Below are 23,596 nucleotides of genomic sequence, written 5' to 3' on the forward strand. Positions count from 1 at the left end.
TAAATATTTGCAATTATTAATGAGTACTCTGCAAAGCAATCCAGGGGCCTGAATACCACCTTATGCTGGGCTGCTTCTAAACAACATGCCACCCCTGCTTGCTGCTGGGTAAATGCATACTTTTCCACATGTATTTTCATTACTAATGTTGTCAGCCAAGTAATAATTACACATATGTAATTATCAAATTAGGACACAAAAAAAATCAACAAAATTCCATTACTGAGTTTTTTTTTAATTTTGTTATAAACATGACTTTCCACAAAGATTTTACATTTCATGTTAAAACTATACATATATTTATATAGGTACGTGTAGGCTATACAGACATCTGTGCATACAGGAATAAAGAGCAGTGTTGTACGTTACCATACCAAGTAATACAACACTACTCCGCCTTCCAAAAATCTAAATATCTTTGCAGATTAAAACTGCAGGAGGTGTATTTACAGAAAAACATTCTCATTCTCTCTGAATGAAAAAATAGAGCAGTACATTCTCACTTTTGCTGTGTTTTGTTGTGTTTGTTTTTAATTTTAATGCTATACATATTGTAGCTTTAGAGAAAGCAGCTTAAAAATGTAGTGTTGGTATCTATAAGGAAAAGGGAAAATACACTCACATACAAAAAACTGAGACAAAGTAGAAGGTCGGGGTTTCTGCAGTTTTTAACAGATAATCACAATTACTATATGGTATATCAATAGGATCGATGAAAACAACGTTTATGTGCCAGAGAGGATGGTTCATGATAGACATCCAGTACAATCAGGATGCTCATATAAAGTACCACGTGGATTTTTAGAAGAATTACAAAACTCAATTAAGCGCATTAGTCAAGATATTCAATAACAATTATTTGATAATCAATAGTGTGTTACTGCTCTGCCCTCAGCAAAGACATGTCTCTTACAGGAGAAGAAGATAAAAAAATAAATATACATTGTCTTGGCAATTTTTTTTTTTTAAGGAGTGTTAGTGCTTTTTCATATCTTTCAGTCCCCGCCTCTTGCAATGTTCTACAACTGCCAATTTGGGCTGGCATGTCTGCTAAGTGTCCAGGGAGAACATAGTGGCAGTGTCGACATACCCACTTACTGCCAGAACCCTTTCCTCCTGGACCGGCAGGGCAATGTGACTGCAGGTTGTTGGCTTAGGAGTGTTAATAGCGATGGAAGATGTGTAGCAGCTCTCGGCTGCTCCAGCCATTTCCATGCTCTCTTCTTCCACCACCTCTCTCTGGAGCAGCAGCACATTGTCACTGTTTACCCCTTTCACTTTGCTGTAGTTGTCTCCATGTCCTACCCAGGAGCAGGCTTCTTCACGGGTATGGCCTGAAGGAATAGGATGGAGAAGCACCTTATTCTCCTCATTGACCCTTTGCACTTCAACATACTCAGTCATCCGGGTGGGCAACAGCAGATTCCTGGGCGCATTTCCGTCATTGATGGCTGAGATGTTGCGATCGCTGTGGGCCTGGAGTTGCTGGTGGACATCTGTCTGGGGATAAGGTTGATTATTATTAAAGCAGACCTCCCAGTAGCTTGATTGGAGAGCCTTTTTGATGCAGTGGTCTGAGGATGGGGAGCCCGGAGGAAACTGGGTGTCAGAAAGGCAATTCTGTTTGTGCATCTCAAGTGAGTTGTGTGGATCCAGTGGGCTTAGGCTGTAAGGAGTCACTGGGGAAAACACAGAAGGCCAGGTCTTAACCTTCTTACTTGATGCATCGGGGCTAACTACATCTTCATTAGCACATAGCATCGTTTCCTTCTCCCAGGCTTCTTTGGGCCCTTGTGTCTCCGTCCCAATTTGATCTCCCTCCTGATTTTGTTGCTGCTGTTCCTCTTTTGCCGCGCCACTCTTATCCATCAACAGATTGTCACTGTCACAGCTGCCCCGGCCAGAGTCACTGTCGGATGCTGAGCCTATGGATTTCAGGCAGCCGTCATGATCCTTGCCTTCGTCGACCATCAGTTCCTGCTGTTCTGGCACATACACTTCTAAGTATTCTACCAGCAAGTCCTCATAGTTAGACGTGGTTGGTGGGAAGTCAGACACCACCAGTGCGCTGAACACCTCGTCAGACTTGCCACTCTGCACACAAAGAGTAAAACTACTCAATGCAATTAGAAAGCACTATACAAATATGTCTGTGAAGGTTCTCAGTCATCCAGGTCATCGTAGTCAAAGGAACTTGCAAAGAAAAGCGTCTGGACTTCTTTAAGTTGCTTGAAGACTATAAAACTAAGGTTTATATCTGGGACTCTCCACCATTTGACCTTAGAACTGAAGAAGCTTCTTGGATGAGAGGTGAAACGTCTTCAAGCAACTTAAAGAAGTCCAGACGCTTTTCTTTGCAAGCTCCTTTGACCACTATACAAATAGACATTTTGTCTGAATAAGTAGCCATCGAGACAGTGTTCATAATGTTACCCCTTTACCTTGAGAAGCTGCTTGTCAAAGCCTTTGATTTTAGGACCAGGGACTGGCGGCAGCATGCAGTGCTTCAGACTTTACACACAGACACACAAAAGGCTTTGTTAGCAGCAGTTGAATATCACAGATGTGATGACTATAGTCAGTATTTTACTTGCAGTATGCTACCAAAGCCCAGAATGGTCACATTATCGCATGAGCTAATACAGTTATTTATAGTTGATTACCTGTGAGACATTTAATCAGATTTTTCTTTCCTACTAATGGAAATTTATACACGTGAATAAGATCATTCTGTGTTGTTTTTTTTTTTTTTTTTTACAACAAAGGAAGGACTGAAGTCTCTGCACAGAAATATCCTTTAGCCATGTCTGGTTTTACAGAACAGTGTGAAAAATGGGCACCAGTGTGGAGTATTGATTTTTCTTGAGGTAAAGGGATAATTCAGCCACAACTCATAAGAAAATGTAAAGAATTTCAAATAATTTGATAGCTAAGTAATTGCAGTATTTTAGTAATAATATTCTACCGTAGGATCTAAATGTAAGTGTGAAGAGTGCTTTGGGCTTATGTAACATATGACAAAGTACAGTCATGGTGGAAAATAATTACATCCTCAGTCAATTCTAAGGTTTTGCATATCACAGTGTTAAAAATAACTATGTAGTCCTTAGCAGGTCTTAAAGCTCAGGTAAATGCAAGCTTTGATGGACCAAAGCTCATGACTTATTACACTCTATAATTATTTTAAAAAAAAAATGAATAAAACTAATGCAATAACTTAAAGTAATTGTTTTCTTTGGGACTTTGTCAATCTCTCATTTCACTGTGCAGGAATTTTGGCACCCTCTTCTCTATAGCATTGCTTCTCTTCACTGAGGTTTGCAGGTATTCATTTATGCACAGCTCTTTTACGGTCCCATCACAGCGTTTCAGTCAGGTTGAGGTCTGGCTGGACTTTGAGACTGGGCCATTACAGCACTTTAATTCTTAATTTCTCTTTTTCAGCCGTTCCACTGTAGATTTGCTGCTGTGCTTGGGATCATTGTCCTGTTTCATGACCTAGATTCAGCCAAGCTGTCAGACAGATGGCCTCACGTGTGAATACTTTGGTATACAGAGGAATTCATGATCGACCTTGACTGAAAGATGCCCAGGCCCTATGGCTGCAAAGCAAGCGCAAATCATCAGCCCTTCACCGCTGTGTTTGACAGGTGCTATGAGGTCCCTGTGCTGAAATTCTGTGTTTATTTTTCACTAAATGTGGTACTGTGGAGCAAATCTGACAAAACCTCTGTTCGTCACACTTGCATTTGATTATCAGGAGCTGGCTGCTACTTACCGTCCTAATTTCTATAGAAGCAGTAATTTCTGCATTTTGCCTTAATATTTGTTAAATAAGGGACATGTCATTTGTCATTTGCTGTTGTTAATATGAGTTTGCGTTAACCTTTCAAGACATCATCACAGTTGTTTTGTCCTTATACATAAAAGCTTGTATCTGATTGAGGGCGTACTTTCTTATTACGTTCTGAAATTGCACAGAAACAATACATTTAAATAAATAATAACCAGCATTTTAACAAAGCAAAGTGGTTAAGAAGATCATTGTTACCTGTGGCTATTCATGTGTATCAGCCATATGAGGATCAGTAACATGAAGGCAGAAAAGACTAAAATGAGGATCCAGACAGACTTTTCCCGATGGAGATCTGAAAGACGCAACATAACAATGTGTGGGTGCTTCAGCAGAACAACGCAGTATCCATCTTTTTTTCTTCTTCCTGGGTTTATTATCATTACATCATGCTAAAGCGAGGCAAACAAATACTTTTCCCAAGAGGCTGCATGACAACTGGGATTGTTGTGGAGGGCCGTACCAACAAACTTATAAATATTATAATACTGAGCAGAATTCCACTTTTGGTGCGACCGTCCAGTTCCGGTTTGTCATGTGGCCCCTTGGAAAAATAAATATCCTGCAAAAAAAGGTAGTAAAACCACAATGAAGGAATACGATTTCTAGTGATAATTAAATTGGTTAAACCGGTTCCTTTGCAAAGAGCCAGATTAGCTTCCTTCTTTAACTTCTAATCTTCATGCTAAGGTAAACTAACTGAGTGCTTCAGATTATAAGAGTAGCTCTCAACAAGAAAGTGCTGTAATATAGATTCCAAAATGTTAAACTGTTCCTTTAATAAATAAATATATCCTATACAATATATAATAATTAGTTAATGCAAAAGACAGTTGGCGGATGTCTTACACTCTGGAACTTTGACGTAGGAAGTGGAACTCCATTCACTCCAAAAGCCGTGATCGGGCTTACAGCGCACCTGAATAAGGTATGTACCACCTGACCGCAGGCTGAAAATGTTAAACATCTTCTGCTGGCCCGCAACGTGATTCTGGAAACACACATAGTCAACAGAAACACACAAATCAGTTAGTCTGTCAGGCTGCCAATATACAGATTTGAAATGTTCAAAAACCTGTCCTTTCACTAACACATCGTGTAGTTCCCTTACACCAGCCTAGAACAAAGTTTCAAATTTGAAAGGCAAATACTTCAAAGAGCATACCACACCCTGAAATGCGCTGAGACCTACGTACCTCCCATTCGCTTTCCTCCTCCTCCAACTTGACGCGGAGCTCATAGATTAGAGTGATCCAACCAGAGCGGGTGTCAGCCTTACGAGGTGGTTCCCAAGACACTCGAAGAAAAGGCCAGCCCTGATCCTTCATTACTGTCACTTCTAGCTTTTCTGGAGGATGAGGCTTGACTGGAGCAGAAGAGAGAAAATGTGAATGAAAGAAAGACAGAGCAACAGCAAATCCAACAATGAATAAAGATTGTATTACTGAAAAAACAAACAAAAAAACCAATAGGCATCAACAGGGCTTGTGAACGGCAGCAGGTGAAAACACTGCAGGGTGAATTATCAGCTGTTACACAGCTAACAAAAGGACACTCCCAGCGGATAAGCACCAGCATTGCAGGAATGACCTTCAACATATTTGTCGATGTGTGTATTATGACATATAGTAGTGATAAATGTCACTGTTTGGGCTTTACGCTATCCTCGTGGAGACACATATCTGACAATTGTGAGGTAACACAAAGAAAAAGATAAGCAGATCAGAACAACTCGACACACTTCCAGTTTAGGAGGCTCAAGGACGAGATGAATACTTCTCTGTTAATTTACTCTCCCATTTTAAATATTTCATGAATATACTTTTTGTTTTGAAGGATGGAACTACTTCTTACTAAAGTATTGAATTACTTGCATTAAAGTACTTTATTTCTGTTAGCGAAGTAAATGATTGTCTAAAATAACTGGACAGTGTGCATTTTTGAAGCAGGAGAAAAGAGAGCAGATTTTCCATTGCAGTAAACAAGCGTGCATGTGCTCAAGTGTGACTGGCCCCCACCAAAAACACATTAGAAGCTCATAAATGATAAGGAGGTAAAAGAAATTCTTGTTACAATTTCAAAACACAAGAATGTTTTAACTTTGTTTAATTTAGCATTAGTTAATGCTAAACTTAATTTCAGTTGATTTTGTAGATCGTGCATCAGCTAGTCCTTTAATCGCTGCAAAGGAAATTTCACTGTGGACATTAAAAGGTGACCTTTAGTGAGCAGTTACAGCATAACGGGAGGGGGTGACTAAACTCCAAGAGCATTTGCCACAGTGTAGCGCAGTGTGCTGCCGAGCAGCTGTGGAGCTGCTTTTTTTAATCCCTGTGGTGAAATTATGAAAACCCCTCCACCCCTGCCCCCAGTCCCCTCACCAATGTAGACCACGTCTATATCCACAGGGTCAGAGTAGGTCTTGCCCAGTGCGTTGGTGGCCACCACGGTGATGTTGTAGCTGACCCAGATGACGGTGTCGTTCTTGTTAAAGAAGCAGGAGTTCTTCCCGGCTGTGTGGTAGTCAGGACACTCGTGCACTACGTTAGAACTGCAAGAGAGGCAGAGGAGCGGCATGCAATCACAGGTGTGCGCTGGCATTGTGCTTGCACAGCCACATTAAAATAACAGTGTACATCCTCCCTATTCCTGACACTGCACATGTGTGTGAGAGTGACGAGAGGAGACAGATGGTGAGAAAGTGTGACTGCAAAATAAGTGGAGGCCATCTTTTTTCTTTCTTTTTTTTTTACTGTCAAGCTGCTAGGATGTTGTATTTAATTAAAGGAGACACAGAAAATAACTTTGGTATTGTTTTCTGTTTGAACTGCAGGTTCATATCCCAGTAGACCTGGGTGTCATAATGAACACAACTGGGAGTGTTTGCATATAGAACATGGGAAACAAATTGTTGCTGCTGTCGCAGTAACTAGTGACGACTGGTCGGGGGACATGTTCAGGTGCGGACAACATGAGGAAAAATATGTGAGCCTCTGAATGCTGGTAAAGCTGCCTGCGACAAATGCATGCGAGCTGGAGACGGAAAAAATAAATTAAATCAATAAACTTTGGTTTGATTTCAGAAAACGTGGGGAAAGTGACTCATGTCATCTCTATGGTGAGCAGAACTTGCACAAACCAATTAATCAAAGTGTATTTGTTCTGCTGCTACACACTATACCACAGTGAACTGAAAGTTGAATACAAGAAGACATCAAAAAAGGAGAAACAATACAAAATACTACACCAATAATATAGCATTATAATGGTATTACTTTGATTTATTTATAGAGTTACTGAAAGAAGCACATGTGATGTGTCAGGAAGCCATGGCCTCTGTCAGTGCGCCCCAGGGTGGCTGTGGCTACAATGTAGCTTGCCATCACCAGTGTGTGAATGTGTGTGTGACTGGGTGAATGACTGGATATGTAAAGCGCTTTGGGGTCCTTAGGGACTAGTAAAGCGCTATATAAATACAGGCCATTTACCAGGCCATTACCATGGCAAAACTGACTAAGTGGAAAAACCTATCCTAATAAATCTGCGCCATAAAGCATTTTAGGCAGAACATTAAATGCAAGATCATCAAATTAAAATAATGATGATTCAATTTAAGTTTCTTAAAGAAAACTTTGGGTACATACATGTTTGCAAGCTGCACAATTAAGACATGACATGTGCGCAGTGAAACCCGCCCCTGCACATACCAAACCAAACAAACAGGCACACCTCTGCTGCACTTGCAATAGTACAACAAGTATGGGGGAACAAAACAGGAAAGCTGATGTTAAAGGGAGACAATCTCAAGAGCGGTGGAGAACTGAGAGCTTCTTCGTGTAGTTTAAAGAGCCAGTCTGAGATTTCTTTTCTCAGTCCAAACACCAGCAGAGATTGGAAGCCACTGACTCGAGGCAAAAAGCTCCCGAACTGAAAGCGGCAATATATGTTTCTCCTAGCAAAATCACAAAGTGAAGGAGTTTCATCACAGCAGAGGAAATTGCTGAATCTTCGAGGTTTGTGGTTTGTGAAAGTGCAGCATTTATTTGCAGCCAATTTCACTGCAGATGTCTCTCTTACAGGTGAAATATGTGATGAAAAATCTTTTACTTTTTATTTTCTTCATGAAATTTCCCACAAAACCGTTGTGTTGTGGTGCAAGAAAATATATGCAAGAACAAAATTACTGATTAACATATTTAGTACATATTCAGGCTGGTGAAACAGGTGGTTCACTATTGCAAAAATGTATGATATCCAAATCGTTTCGGATCTCAGGAGCTTCACAGTTAAACCTCAAAAACAATTTTTGTAGCATGGTGCATTATATTATTGTGAAAACGGTCAAAAGACATAAACTTGGACTACATCTGTTTCTGTGTGGACAATGTAACAACTTGGAAACGATTCCGTGTGTTCCCTAATAATCCACCCTGGATGACACACGGAGTTCAACAACTTATTCGAACAAGGAACAACGCTTTCAAATCCGGGGACCAGGAGGCATACAGTGCTGCCAGGGCCAACCTGAGAAGAGGCATCAAGACTGCCAAGCAGCAGCACAGGAGGCGTATCGAGGCCAGGTTTGAGAACAACACAAACCCAAGGCAGGTCTGGGAGGGCATCAGGGCTATCACGGACTACAAAAGAAGAACACCATCACCCTCAGCCGACAGTTCTACTCTGGCTGAGGATCTAAATCTCTTTTATGCCCGTTTTGACAGGGAGAACACCGACCCTGTCCTGTCCCCTCTCCCCTCAACCGACCCTGCTCCGGTCCTGAGCACTCATGAGCTGAGGCGTGTGTTCCGGAGCATTAACACCAGGAAGGCGGCCGGGCCGGATGGAGTGCTGGGCCGGGTGCTAAAAGACTGTGCTGCGGACCTGGCGGACGTCTTCACCTCTATATATAACACCTCGTTGTCCTGTTCACTGGTACCATCCTGTTTCAAAGCAGCAACCATCGTTCCCATCCCAAAACAGTCAAATGTCACATGTCTGAACGATTTCAGACCTGTGGCACTCACCCCCATTCCCGCCAAATGCCTGGAGAGACTGGTCATTAAACACATCAGAGCTGCTTTTCCACCATCCCTGGACTCGCACCAGTTTGCATACAGGGAGAACCGGTCAACCGAGGATGCGATCGCCACAGTGCTGCACACATTACTGAAGCACTTGGAACACAGGAACACCTATGCACGGCTCCTCTTTGTAGACTACAGCTCGGCTTTTAATACCATCCGGCCATACAAACTCCGTCCCAAACTCCACCAACTGGGACTTAACTCCTCTCTGTGCAACTGGATTGTGGACTTCCTCACTAACCGTAGACAGAGTGTCAGAGTGGGTAAGAACACCTCTTCCACCCTTGTGGTCAACACCGGTGCCCCTCAGGGGTGTGTTCTGAGCCCTCTGCTATACACTCTCTTCACCCATGACTGTATTTCCTCCTGCGCGTCCAATCTCATTGTTAAGTTTGCAGATGACACTACAGTGCTCGGACTTATATCCAACAATGATGAGACAAACTATAGGACAGAGGTGCAACAACTAGAGTCATGGTGCCACGACAATAACTTGGTCTTAAACACCAAAAAGACCAAGGAGATCATTGTAGATTTCCGGAAGAGGGGTCATAACAACCATCTGCCTCTCTTCATTGGCAGTGAGGCGGTGGAGAGGGTGAGCAGTTTTAAATTCTTGGGGGTAACTGTGACCGAGGACCTGTCCTGGGGCAACCATATCACCTCAGTTGTACGGAAGGCCCAACAGCGCCTCTACTACCTGAGGAGACTGCGGAGCGCACACATTCCCAGATCTCTGATGTTGAACTTCTACAACTGTGCCATCAGCAGCGTTCTGACGTATGGATTTCTAGTGTGGTTCCCCAGCTGCACCAAGGCCGATCAGCAAGCACTCCAGCGGGTGGTGAAAGAAGCTGGCAGAATTATTGGAACAAGTCTGCCAGAGATCAGTAATATCTTCCCCACTCGCTGTCTGAGGAGGGTGCACAGTATCCTGCGGGACCAACATCACCCTGCGCGCCAACAGGCTGTGAGGCTCCTGAACTCTCTGCCCCCCTCTCACGGACAATAACCATATCCAACTTCTTAATAGCAATGAACTGGTCTGCATTGGTGCATCATATCTTTATTCTCTTCCCCCTCCTGCCCCCCCCCCCCCCCCCCCCTCTTTCTTAAATAGATAACTATCATATCTGATATCATATCTCACAGTACAATAATATTGAATGGGTTGCATTGTTGTATTTTGTCATGTTTCTCAGGTCTTTGTCTGAATTTCTACGAACATTATTGCTAAGGATTGTCTTATTGCATTGGAGTCACACTGGGTTAAATATGTACACTTGGGTTTTAAGGGGTATTTATTATTTTCTTCTTTTTTTTTTTTTTTTGGGTTGTATGGAAGCCCCAAACGCAATTTCATTGTTCTTGACAATGACAATAAATAAATAAATACTAAAATAAATACTAAAAAAAATACCCCCACCACCACCACCACAACTACCTAAACCAATTTGTTTAGGTAGTTCTTATCGCCCAAAGTAACATCTAGATCAATGTCAGGATCTAGTGTTTCCCAGCAGGAAGTGGCCTTCAACCTCTGGGTGCCTTCATGCCATGGTTTATCCACTGCCATATCTTCTCTACTGTACTCTGAGTATTAGAAAATACTGTAAGTTAGCTTACGTGTTATATTAAGGAAGATGAATAATCCGCCATTGAAGACTGGAATAGTTGGAAAAGAACCTCAAAAGTCATAGCCCTCTAAAAGGACTATATGTCATAGAGGGTTAAGGGATGGACTAGTTTTTGGCAGGGAGCAGTGACAAAATAGATGTGCATCACCTTCAGGCCTTTATGCTAAGCTAATCAGAGCCTTAGTAAAAGATATGAGGAACGTTAACTTTGCCCTCCTCTCTCTGTTAGGTTTAAGGCAGGCTAGACTTGTTCTCCCTGTTTTCTTTTCCTCTTTGCTCTCAGGTTGAGTTATGGGTGGATTGCTCCTGCCACTGCCCATGGGTGGAGAGTAAATGGTGGTAAAATTTACCACCATTGTATGGTGGTAAATTAGAGCCTTATGTTTGACGTTTGTTTGCAGCTGTTTCGATTAGTGATTCCTGCTTCTTGTCTACTTCCGTGTTGTCCATCTGGAATTCTTGGCAAGCTCATCAAGACACCCACCTGTCAACCTTTTTGGAGTTCAAGAGCTACCACCGGACAGTGACAGTACACCAAATCTAATTCTGAGGCTTCCTGTGGAAACAAGGACTTGCCTGAATATCACCTGCCTGCCCACTCTCCTTCAAGTCTCCTCAGTCGTCCTTTGATTCCAGTCTGCCTACCAACAACCCCTCTCTCGGCCTGCTATTCACCAGCCACTTACTGATTTTGTGGACTGTAAATAAACCTTTTAAACTTCATGTCAGCTGCCTGAGTTTGCTCTCTGGGCCCAGCCACAGTAAAACCTTGACAGAACGATGTAGACAACCCATGGACGCAGCAGACTGTATTAGGTGAACATGAGAAGGCTTTAACATCTATAGTTCAGCAGCTACGTGAAACACATCAGTGGGTAGAACAGATGGGTAATGCACTGTAAATAATTCACTCCAAACTGTCACCTTCTCCCATCCCGGAAGCTCCGGTTCAGGTCAGTGTGCCCTCTCCTGATGCAGTTGCCTTTTCACAGCCATCCCTATCTCACCTGAACTATCTGGTGGAGAGCCAGGTCACTGGGGTGGATTTTTGCTTTGGTACTCACTACTGTTTCAGTGCTCTCCACGGGCCTTCTCAAACAATTGTTCACAAAATACTACTGTTAAGGGTCTGGGCACTCAAATACACTAAAGCATATTTACTATGAAACCCTATAGAGTCTGTGTCCTACACAGTATTCATTAAGAAATCTCAAGTTAGTTTGTGAACACTCTCTAAATGAGGAAGAAGCAGCTTGACATGTATTCAACCTGCATCAAAGTCTGTAGCAGAGGTTCTACTGAGTCCAGGGTAATGGCTGAGACAGGGTTGGAGAAAAAAGCCCTAAGATGGACATTCTATGATACCCTTAATGAGCAAATGAAGGATGAATTGGCCTCTTGCAATAAGTGTTTTGAGGAATTATAGCCCTTGCTGACCTTATCGATACCCACGTCAGAGAACGTGTACAAGAAAATGGGACCATTTCCAGTCTCTGCATCTTACCACCCTGCCTCTTCCCTCAAGCCGTCTATACAATCTTTCCGGTCCTAAACACCTTGCCATGGATAAATACATCAAGGACTCCCTTGACAGCAGCATCATTCAACCGTTCTCCACTCCAGTGGGTGCGGGTTTCTTCTTTGTAGAAAATAAAAGAGATTCTGCGACCCTGCATTGACTATGAGGGTTAAATCAAATCACTGTAAAAAATAGGTATCCTTTTCCCTTAATCACCTCAGCCTGTGAGCCACAGCATTCACAAAATTAGATCAACGTAATGCTTATCATTTGTTCCACGTCCGGGAGGAGGATGAATGGAAGACGGCATTTAACATTCCATTAGGTCACTATATATGGTCATGACATTTAGTTGAACCAATGCCCCCACTGTCTTTAAGGCCTGGTCAATGATGTCTTAAGAGACGTTTGAAACATCTTTTTGTTTGTTTTTTGGATGATACCTTGAGACCCTCGAAGAACTTCATGTCTCTGCAAGCAGGTACTACAGAGACTACTTGAAAACAAACTCTTCGTTAAGGCCAAAAAATGTGGAATTCATGCTAACCATGTGACTTTTCTTGGAGACGGAGGTGAAAGCTGTAATTGACAGGCCTGTCTCCGCATCCTGGAAACAGCTACAACGGTTCCTTGGATTTGCAAACTTTAAATGCTGCTTCATCAGGAATTATAGTCAAGCTCCAGTACCATTAACCGACTCACTTCCTTTTCCAGGCCATTTAAATGAAATGGAAGTAGGAAGCAGATCAAACATTTCAAATGATCAAAGACAGGTTTAACTCTGCACCTGTACTGAACCATCCCGATCTGTTAAAACAATTCATTATTGAAGCGGGTCTCTCGGGTGGGGACAGCGCTAATGTACAGAAGCCGACGGTAAGCCGCATGCCTTCTTTTCTTGGCACTTGCCTCCAGCAAAAAACTATGACGTATTCAACTGAGAGTTACTTGCAATCAAAGTAGCTTTAGAGGAGTGGAGGCACTGGCCAGTGAGAGCTGAAATACTATTTATTGTATTGACTGATCATAAAAACCTAGTTTATCTCCAAATGACTCAAGACAAGCAAAGTGGCAACTATTCTTTATATGTATGGCTTTATTTCAACTTTACCATAATTTATCTACCTGGCTCCTGAAATGTGAAACCTGATGCTTTGTCTCGTCAATTCTCCACAGAGTCAGACCCTGTTGAACCAGAACTCATCTTGCACATTCCAGTTCATATCTAAAGATTGGAAAGCATTTTGCGAGGCCCTGGGTGCTAGCGCTAGGCTAACCTCACCCTGACAATCTTTTTTTTTTTTTTTTTTTAGTTTAAGAGCCACTGCTGGGTAATCACAGTCACAGTTTTAATTACATGACTTCCTCTGAAAAAAAGGAATTACCTGAAAATCACCTGCCGGACCACTCTCCAACAACTCTCCTCAGCCTCCCTCAGATTCCTGCCAATAACCACTTTCTCAGTCCGACTTTCACTGCTGACAAGTAAACACTCAAAGACAATCTGAGCTACTGCAGTCAGATTCTCTCTGCCCGACTTTGCTAATTCCCTTTGTTAATCTCCCCACACCTTTCCAGAATACAGAGGTCATCTTCCACACAGGTCATCAGCCAGGTACTGATTTTGTATACTTTGTACATAAACCTTTTAAACTTCATGTCACTTGTCTGATTCCCTCTGAGTCCAGCCACAGTAAAACCATGACACTATGTGGCCATATGCTTTGCATATCAGGAGTTCAGTATCATTCTTGTCAATGTGTGGCTCAGTTTTTATCAGCCTCTTCACATGCAACACATGCAGCCTAACATACAATATAAGTTTTGTTCATTTTTCTCTCTGTTATTTTATTGGGAGGGGGTGTCGTTTTTTTGCCTTCTTATATTCCTGTCAGTTTGACTTCCTTTGATTGTTTTCCTGCCTTTTTCAATGTTTGCTTTGCCCTCATTAGTATCACTTGTTTTAATCTAAAACACCTGTTACCAATCAGTCTTCTCGGTGTACTCATAGTAGATTTTTAGTGTCCCAGTGTTCTCCAGTCGTAATAGTATTCCCCATCACACCTTTATTAACCACTGCATGACCAAGGCCTGCCTGGATTGTTTACAGTGTTTACAAACTGTGTTTTCACTTTGTAGTTAAATAAGCTAGTAATTCCACTCCTTCTCTGTACATGTGTATCAACCTTGAAGTATTTAAAAATCCATGTTCACGGGCACCTCTTAGCACTTTGCAATCTTTATCCTCTGACACCGTTTGGATTGTTGCCATTTAATAAACCACAAACAAGAACATCCCATTGTGCCAGCTGTACTGATGGAACTCTTCTTTTTATTAATATGAAAAATCATTTTTTTAACAATTGCCAAGTGCTTACACTTCCCTTTATAATACATTATGTAAAGGGCCCTGATATACTAATATTATGATCTGTGTTTATATGAATGAACTAAAAAAACAACTATTACTCAATGTTTGTGGCTACTAGATAACATGAAGTAAAATTATAACAAGCTTGGGCGCTTCTGCGCGAGTTTCTTACCCTTCTTTCCGATAGTAGAGAGCGTATGTAGTAGGCAGGCCCCCATCAGATCCTGGCTTCCACCAGCATGTGAAGGTCTCTTTCTCTGGAGAACGGCATTTGATCTCTGTGGGCTTGCCAGGTAAACTATAACCTAAGACAGATATTAGATGGAAACAAGGAAACATAGGAATTTACTAGACTACATCCTAAACAGTGTGTCAAGCCTAAGCAATGAAAAAAGGCGAAATTTTAAATTAGATGAGAAGATGAAAGAAATAAAACTTTAACGTGAGTTGAGAGTAATATGAAACAAAAAAAAAATCCACAGATGAAACTCAGCGTTGCTTAGTGCTTATTAATTATGCAGATCTGGCTCATGTGTTAACCAGCTAGATCACACCTCTCGGATATCTTAGCTCATTGTCAGAAACCTAAGAAGGTGCTAAGACTGAGTTTCAAGCCAAAACACTTACGCGTTCCGTCTGTGTGCGGCACAAAGGCTGGCAGCAACAACAGCAGGAGAACTTCTCTGACTTTCGTCATCATTGCACCACAAAACCTTGTTGGGCTGAAAAAAACGAGAGAAGGAAAGGAAGAAAGAAAGGTGAAGACGGAGGACTTGTCTGATCTGCCCTCTGGACAAATCAGTTGACCCACAATGTTGATTGCACATCTTGTATTGAGTTACAACACACTTGAATGACAAACAAAAACTGGAACATGCAGCCCGTGTGGTTTCTTATTGTGACACTAACCTGTTTGACGGTGAAGTGTTACATGCAGCGCTAAAATTAGTTCAAAGCCCTCCGCATTTAGAAACAGACGGTGTGAAAAGATTTTAACCACAGGTGAAATAACGTTATAGTCAGTGGTAAAGAAATATCCAATATCGGATACGTTGGATCAGTTTATGCTGAGAAACCATTTCGATCAGTTGCTATGAATATGAATCATAAGCCAAAATGGTAAACAAAGTATCTGAGTAAACGAAGAGTAAAAAACTGATGAAAGACGAAACACCTTCTAGAGGATAATGTGCTGTTTCACTAAGGATTAAAAAAAAAAAGCATCCACTCTGTCTCTGACTACCTCTACCAGCTGGCACACACAGCGTAACTGATTGCATAATCTGTGGTCGGGCTTTTGCCCCGACAACACACACAGCAGGAGGCTGATTTGCCTTGCTGGAAACTGGCTTGACTCATCTTCTCATGACTGGAAAATCTGCATTTGCTTCGGCATGTGCTGATGTAGTATCAGTTATTACTCTGCACGACCCTTTATCTCTAAAGCCATTGGACGGCAGGGGTAGGGTAGATGCAGGGGGTATTAGTTAGAGGTTAAATAGATGGGAGAGCTAATGTTGCATGAGCGATAAGGCTGACAGAAAAAAAAAAAAAAAAAACTTCCCTCACATGTTATCTCACATGCTGCCTCCCTTTTCTTTCATTGCTGGGCCTGAACATTTGTTAAGCCAGGATTTGACCTGTCAAATGCAAGGATCCTTTGACCAACCCCCAACCACCAGTACATCCAAGAAAAAGATCAAATATAAAGAGGGGCATGATCACACTTGAAGTGCTTTTTGTGTGTTTTTTAAGGGAGCACTTGATGCAGTTTAACCTGAGCATATGCAAAAATATGCAAATAACACTTTTTCTTCAACACAAAGCTCTGAAAAACTAGAAAAAAGGGAGATTCAAAAATGAGAAAATTTGTGTAAGGGTAGTGTGCAACTTGCTTCTTATTTGCATGTGAAAAAATAAAAAACAGGACAGAGGCCCTGTTCTGTGATTAGACTTTTTTAAAATCAAGAATATAAAATAACCATTTCATTACAAAGTGTCCAAACTGAGCTGTTTGTTTTAAAAGGTGCCGCCTTGACTCAAGAGATCTCCTAGATGTTCGTGGCATGTTTGCCGTCACCTTGACATGTCATGACATGATGTGAAGTACTTCGCTGCGCATGCTTTAATGCGCCGACACTGAGCGTGGGTGGAAACATGAGAGCCCTGCAATAAAATTGCATACATGCTATTTCTAAGAATGACAACCTAACACACGCCGTGAAAAAACACAAAACTAGACAAGCATAGGCACAGACTGACCTTTTTTCCATGAAATACGTCAAGTTTTTTAATGGCATGTGTTTCACAACAGCTAAATTCTACATTAACAACGTGCTGAGGTGTAAGGCGCAGGTGTGCTTGGGCATGTGCTGTCATATTATGTGTAGTAGTATGCTAACCTACAGTATTACTAACTTGTTACTAACTTAAAAAAAAAAATTATTATTATTATGGTGCCTTCATTTTACTAACGTCACCATGATCTGATAATTGGCATTAAGATAAAGGCACTGGATTAGCCTCCTGCTGCATATAGCCTTCTTACATAACCAGTAGTCCAAACTGAATAAGCTGCCAAGCTGGAAAAGTGCTGGCCAACAGAGTGAAGCTCTTCCCTCAATATTACTGAATAATCCTCACTGTATGGATTCTCAAGTGTGTTTTGCAATAAACAAACAAAAGATTTTACCACCACATTTATGAATTTTAAAGTTTGCTGTAGTACTTTTTTAACATCTTGCCTCTTATTAATATCATTCCTGACTATGATGAGACCTGCATCATGCATTATGGAAAAAAAACAGCATTCGAGTCACTAACATGTAATGTAACATTCAAAAAAAAAAAAAATGCTGCACGTCTTGAGAATGAAACCCAGACATGTCTGTTCGTGATCTGTAAATAAGTAACTGCATTTACTGTCGACCTCTAAGGTAAAAAGGCAAACGTGCAGAGAGGTGGTAGAGTTGCTGTTGTGCATAAGGTTTCATCTAAAAAATAGAAATAAAATGAAAAGCTGGGAAATCAATGCCCGATAAACCTTCTGTTGGTTTTAGCATGATCTCCACACGCAATGTAAAGATGACGCATGACAAAAATATCCAAAATCACTCAGTCGGGTTACTGTGAAAATAGATTCATGCTAGAGATTATAAATCATTCAGGATTTTTGTTTGTCAGCAGTCTTCCAGTGTCATGGTACACGTGCTGGATGATGAGGTGGTAAAATGCGAGCAGTGAAGCATCGTCTGATGTGGTTGTACAACAGCTCCACAGCACAACAGCTCACCTTTGCACAGCTGATGAATAAAGAACATTCCTTTCTTATGCAGAGTCACACTTTCTCAAGAGACCTGACCGACACAGCTGAGCTATGGGAGACGTGTTTCTGGGAAACTGTCTTTCTCTCCTGGAAGGTTATAGAGATTGAGCATGCAAAGTGCCCAACATATCTTCAATCATTTACTACGCATCCACTTATGTCCTTATTTAGAAAATAACAATTTCCCCTCCTTGGGGCGTAAGCACGTCTGCGGAGGCACTAATACATTTGAGCGTTTCGGGGCAGTATCGTTGAGAAGATATCGATTTAACAAGCCCGCAGGTTTGCCATGATCTAGCTCGCAAAGTTAATTATCTTTGTAAAAGGATAATAAACTGTACAGTACAGTTTGTATTTCTGACCATGACTTACTGCACAGTCTGGGTGAAGAATATATAAAGAAGATACCATAAATCACTCGGATTGCATTCCTGCTCAGACTGGAACAGACCAAACACATTTCCTGGTACTGAAGTAAAAACCGGTTTGAACACTAGTTCCAGTGGAATTCGAGGAACAATCAAGGGTAGAAACCAGCAGAAAAACGACATGCAAAGTTGTGTCAGAGCAGTTTTCACAGCAATTAAACAAATCTAAAAAAGACAACCTCTGAAGTTAACAAAAACATGGCCTTTGATCACTTCAATTGACCTTGTCAGGACAAACTTTAAGTCACACAGTTGGCAAATTACACTGACCCGTGCTTGTGTTTAAGAAGGTTCACTGTACTGTAGGTAGCTGTTTTCAGTCCATATTTTGCCATAAATAACCAGCAGAGCGAAAGGTCTGTTGGGGATCCAGGCTTTTATTGTCATTGTGGCACTTGTGGAAAAGATTCACGATAACACTGAATACACTGGCAGGGCTTAAATTACACAGTAACTAGGATATAGTGGCATCCCACTAAAATGACAGCTTGGCTTCTTCTTTTTCTTTTTAAAGAAAAACACAGCCCACCAATCTGGTTATTCATCACTTGAATAAAGTCAGTGCAACAACTTTCACATGTATCAAAGTCCGTATTATGCTTTTTGTGTTTTTCCATGTGTTATGTGCCAAATGGAAGGTTTGGAAAAGTAAGAAAGGCCCAATCATGTGCGGAAGAACTTCTTCTCTCCTAGTGAAAACACTGCTCTTTAGGGGGTCTACTAGAGCTGGGCGATAGAACGAAAACGATATGTATCGCGATATAACTTTTCTCGATAGAAAAATTAAACTATCGCGATAGACCTCGCCGCTCTTGTCCTCTTAAAAAAAAAGAAAAAAAAAGAACAGCCAATCCAAATTAAGTAGCAGAGGTGGGACCAAGTCATTGTTTTGCAAGTCTCAAGTAAGTCTCAAGTCTTTATCCTCAAGTCTCAAGTCAAGTCTCAAGTAATGTCAGGCAAGTCAGAGTCGAGTCTCAAGTCACTGGTGTAAAAGTCCGAGTCAAGTCACAAGTCTGAAACTTTGAATTTCAAGTCCTTTCGAGTCTTTAAAAAAAAAAAAAAGAAAAAATAATGTTGCAGTTATGCTAAATGTAAATATTAGACCATGTAATTTTAAAATCTGTGTTTTTCTCAACACATGACAAAATAGTGAACTTAGAAAATATACACAAATTGTGAAATTGCACCTCTTTAAAATGCAGCTCAATTAAACCTAGCTCCAAGAATAATTTTCACCGACAGTTCTGAGATAAGCTGCATGTTATTCTTGGATGCGGTTGTAGGACCAGCTTTAAAATCGCATGACAAAAATATCATACACATTAAAAAAAACTGCATCACCAACGTAGCCTGGACAACATTTGCTAGTTAGATGAAGTCAGCTATCTCATCTTAGCATATTTATATGCATATTTATAATCATACGGTTCTTGGAGTGAGTGCACACACTCATGAAGTTTAGTAACTTCCGGTCACTGCAACAAGCCCAGGTACAGTTTACCGCCGGATGGGTGCAGGACCTTGAAATGCACCGTGTAGAACGAAAGACCATCGTACCTATCATAAGTTTACCAGTCTCACAAAACGTCGTCATAAATACATAATCGTACTGGGCAATTAGTGATACAAAAAACCTGTTTTATCCTGTGAATAAAAGTATATGTTTTTGTCAATGTACCATAATAACAGAAGCGAAACGCAATATTGTGTCAGGACAATTCACTATTTATGCACAATAAACAAAGGAGCATAGCGCGACAATTTCTGTTCAGTGCCAGACTTGCTTGTAACCTATATCACTAATTATGTTATGAAAATGACGTATTAAGTACTAAAAAACACTGACCTTCGTGTAAATGCTTGGAGCAGACTAACCTGTGAGCTGGAGTGTTCTGGGACGTTATATTTGGTCTTTGAATGGCTGCAATCCAGACCATCCGTCGCGTCTTTGTTACTTCGGAAACATGGCTCGAACAATTTCTCTTCAACGACGTAATCCGATAACAAACCGATCTCTTTACCCGTCGGCTTCCCGTGGCTGTCATGCGACCGGCTATTGCAGTTAATAATACAACAGCTTCTTGACATTTTTGTGTTTCTTTTTATCGCTGTGTGACTGATTTTAATTGAAAGCCTGCGTGCGCTAGTACCGCTTGCCACGAGTTCCCAGAATCCTTTGCGGTTCTACCCGTGAATGACGTCACATTTTCAATCTCTATATAATATGCATGTTAAATTTTATATTTGGGGTAAAATATCAAGTCTTTTCAAGTAAACCGGTTCAAGTCCAATTCAAGTCCCAAGTCATTGGTGTAAAAGTCCAAGTCAAGTCACAAGTCTTAGAACATTTTTTCAAGTCAAGTCTAAAGTCATAAAATTAATGACTCGAGTCTGACTCGAGTCCAAGTCATGTGACTCGAATCCACACCTCTGTTAAGTAGCGCAGAGCCGAACCAATCACAGCCACAGCGTCACGTCACGTGACTTGTTACGTACAGTGTAAGTGCCAAGCCGCACATGTGTATTTGTTTGGGAAGCAGCCAGCCACCCTACCGCCAGGGTAATTAAGGAAAAGAGTGAGCCGACTAGAGAAATCAACCGAGCGTGACCGAAGGTTACCGAAGAGAAAACAGATGATGGTTCCAATGCCGGAGAGATTGTCGAACGGAAGAGACAGAGAAGTTCCGAAGGTATTTCGGCTATTTCAAGTCTGACAAAAAACAGAGTAGCGTGCACTGTAAATTGTGCCGAAAGCAAGTCTGGAAATACAATAAACTGGTGCATGCGCTACGTCCACACGTACCCGGGTATTTTTGAAAACTCAGATTTTTCTATGCGTTTGCACCTTTCGTCCACACGTAAACGGCGTTTTTGGTCACTGAAAACGAAGATTTTTAAAAACTCCGTTTTTGCATTTACGTGTGGACTAGAAAAACGGAGAAAACGCAGCGTCAAAGGTGTGCGCCACGTTATTGTTTCGGTGAAATGAATTTCTACAATACTGTTAATTCTACTCTCTGCAGTGTTTAAATGCTTACATATACACACAGTTACTGTCCGTCCACACATACGACTCGGTTCTGCTTCTATGCCCCAGCTTCGTTTACTATTTCCCACTGAGGCTTCTAGACTTCTGATTGGCCAACATTTCTGCACGGTTAGGAATCTAGCGCCACCTGCTGCTTTGGCATGTTCATAGCAGCGTTTTCCTTCATTTCTCCCTTTATGTGTGGACGGGATTATTTTTTAAAACGAAAACGGAAAATCTCCGTTTTCATAAATACCCGTGTACGTGTGGACGTAGCCTCAGTCTCTGACTGGAAGCGCTAATTCGTCATTCGGCTTTTGTCAGACTAAAGTAACTGTTAAAACTGTTTGAAAAGCTAAGCTATACAACAAGGAGAGATTGAGAATTTCCTTTTAGTTCTCAGTTTATTGGATATTGACAAAAGTTAGTCAATTTTGTCTGTTCTTCTGTAAAACAAACTAAGATTTATTTTTAGAATTAATATTTTGTTTTTAAGTGGAATTGACAATTTAGTCTGTTTCGTTTGTTCTATTTTGAAACTTAAACGCTTTAGCGGCTGCCTTTTGTGTAGTTTGCAATATTTGCCTTTATTTATCTGAAAAAGTCTCATGTTCCTTAAGTACATCTACCCTGTTGAATTTATTATGGGAAATAAATATTTAAATAAAAACAAGCTGCTGATTATTTCACATTTTACTTGTGAGCAACGGCACATTTAAATCTTACAAATATAGTTATTTGGCTTATATCGTGATAGATATCGTTATCGCCTGAAATGGAAAAAACATATCGTGATATGAAAAAATCTTATATCGCCCAGCTCTAGGGTCTACACATTCCCTATTTTCAGCAACTTAAAGCCATCACAGGCCGACTAACCATTGGTGATATGAAATGGGCAGGCACCATTTTCTGAAGCCAATATTAACTTAGAGGTGACTAAATGACAACCAGAGGGCAAATCGTATGCACAGTGAGAATCTGGAATGCTCCTTAGCAATCAAAGCATAAAACTTTTGATACGTAGATGGGCCTGAAAAGCCCACCCAGCTTGTTGTAGTCCTGTCTTTTCTTCCATTACTTATTTACATGACTGTGTGACACATTTCCATAACGTCTGCTTAGCTAATCAAAGAATGACCAGCCATCTTAACCAAAACCAGATTCAGCAAGCTGCCTCCCTGTTGAAACTTCTTCTAAGCTCCACTAATTCTAAGGTATGGGCACCTTAAGTGCTCTGCTAAGTAGCTGCTCTTTTACCTACTTCAAGACAGGGTGCATAGTGCATAAAATGGTGTAAAACATTTAAAATATCTCATAAAGACTCTTAGTTGTTGTTGTTGTTTTTTTAAATACAGTGTGTGGGGCCTGATGGGGGCCTTTAACTTGCATTCTTTCTAATGGCTAACAGGGGGCAATGTTCTGGTTTCAAAAAGAAGTGCGGACATTGAAAAACAAGGGAAAGTGGGAAAACAAGCCCTGCTCCGTAATCTCGGTCATCGCTTTCCTAATGAATTTGTTGTCTAAATAGCCCGTAGCCCATGGATAAAGCAGGACAATCTGTAATGTGTGCTCAACGCTGGTAACTACGGGCAGTGCAGCGTCCCTCTGTTTGTCAGACAGATACTAAAATTTCAAATCTGAAACACCACGACGGCAATGGCAAAAATGCTCAGCTTGAGGTGTCACAACAGCCTTTGCTAAAGGCTATTTCCATCCTCTTTTACATACAGACTGTGGATGCATTAATCCATCACTCGGAACTGGGCTTGTTGAGTGCTGCTAGGATAACTGCTTAGACCAGTGGCAGTGTCCATTGTTTATCTGTTATCATATCAATAAAGGCAAAGCAGCTAAAACAGAACCAAAACAGTAAAAACAGATCCTGCTCTCTCTCTTTACTCTTAAGTACAGATCACAGAGAAAATCCCTCATGGGTTGCCTCTTTCTTTCAGGAACAGCTTTTTTTCTTTAGCTTTACTTCATTGTTGCATTATAAGGTGCCGCTTGTGAAATTATACTTGCCTCATTTTCTTGGCCAACCTGTATCCTGTGACCGCTTGTGTTTTTGAGCCACTCAATTGCAGGAAAAGAGATTTAAGGACGTCAGACCACGCACTCCTCACTACCTGCAGCAATAATGATCCCACTGATCTTCGGCCTTGCTTGGTTTGTGCGATAAGGGGGATAACATGTATTTATTAACCACTAGGGCCGTCTTTGAAGAGAAATATTCCTTCGAGTGTCTCCTGTGAGCTTCTATGACAAATCTAGTTGGTCTGAAGCTCCATGTTTTTAATGTTGTAACAATTTTCTGATAGTGAAATGTCTCCTTAAATATCTAAGGCATA

The 23,596-nt window shown here is 41.2% G+C and overlaps 1 protein-coding gene across 1 annotated transcript; it reads right to left on the reverse strand.

Moving 5' to 3' along the window:
* Window positions 1–956: 956 nt before the first annotated feature.
* Window positions 957–15,179, reverse strand: prlra (prolactin receptor a). The gene is made up of 8 exons (XM_085358346.1): window positions 15,092–15,179; window positions 14,637–14,769; window positions 6,235–6,404; window positions 5,050–5,219; window positions 4,703–4,844; window positions 4,052–4,148; window positions 2,442–2,511; window positions 957–2,094 (listed from the first exon to the last, which is right to left on the reverse strand). Exons 1-8 carry the CDS (start codon window positions 15,162–15,164, stop codon window positions 1,051–1,053), a joined length of 1,899 nt encoding a protein of 632 aa, XP_085214472.1. The 5' UTR covers window positions 15,165–15,179; the 3' UTR covers window positions 957–1,050.
* Window positions 15,180–23,596: the final 8,417 nt, after the last annotated feature.

This window comes from Diplotaxodon limnothrissa, linkage group LG7 (genome assembly GCF_057381915.1).
Source record: "Diplotaxodon limnothrissa isolate DT_005_m linkage group LG7, D_limnothrissa_male_GT1.1, whole genome shotgun sequence".
In the NCBI taxonomy this organism is placed as follows: domain Eukaryota; kingdom Metazoa; phylum Chordata; class Actinopteri; order Cichliformes; family Cichlidae; genus Diplotaxodon; species Diplotaxodon limnothrissa.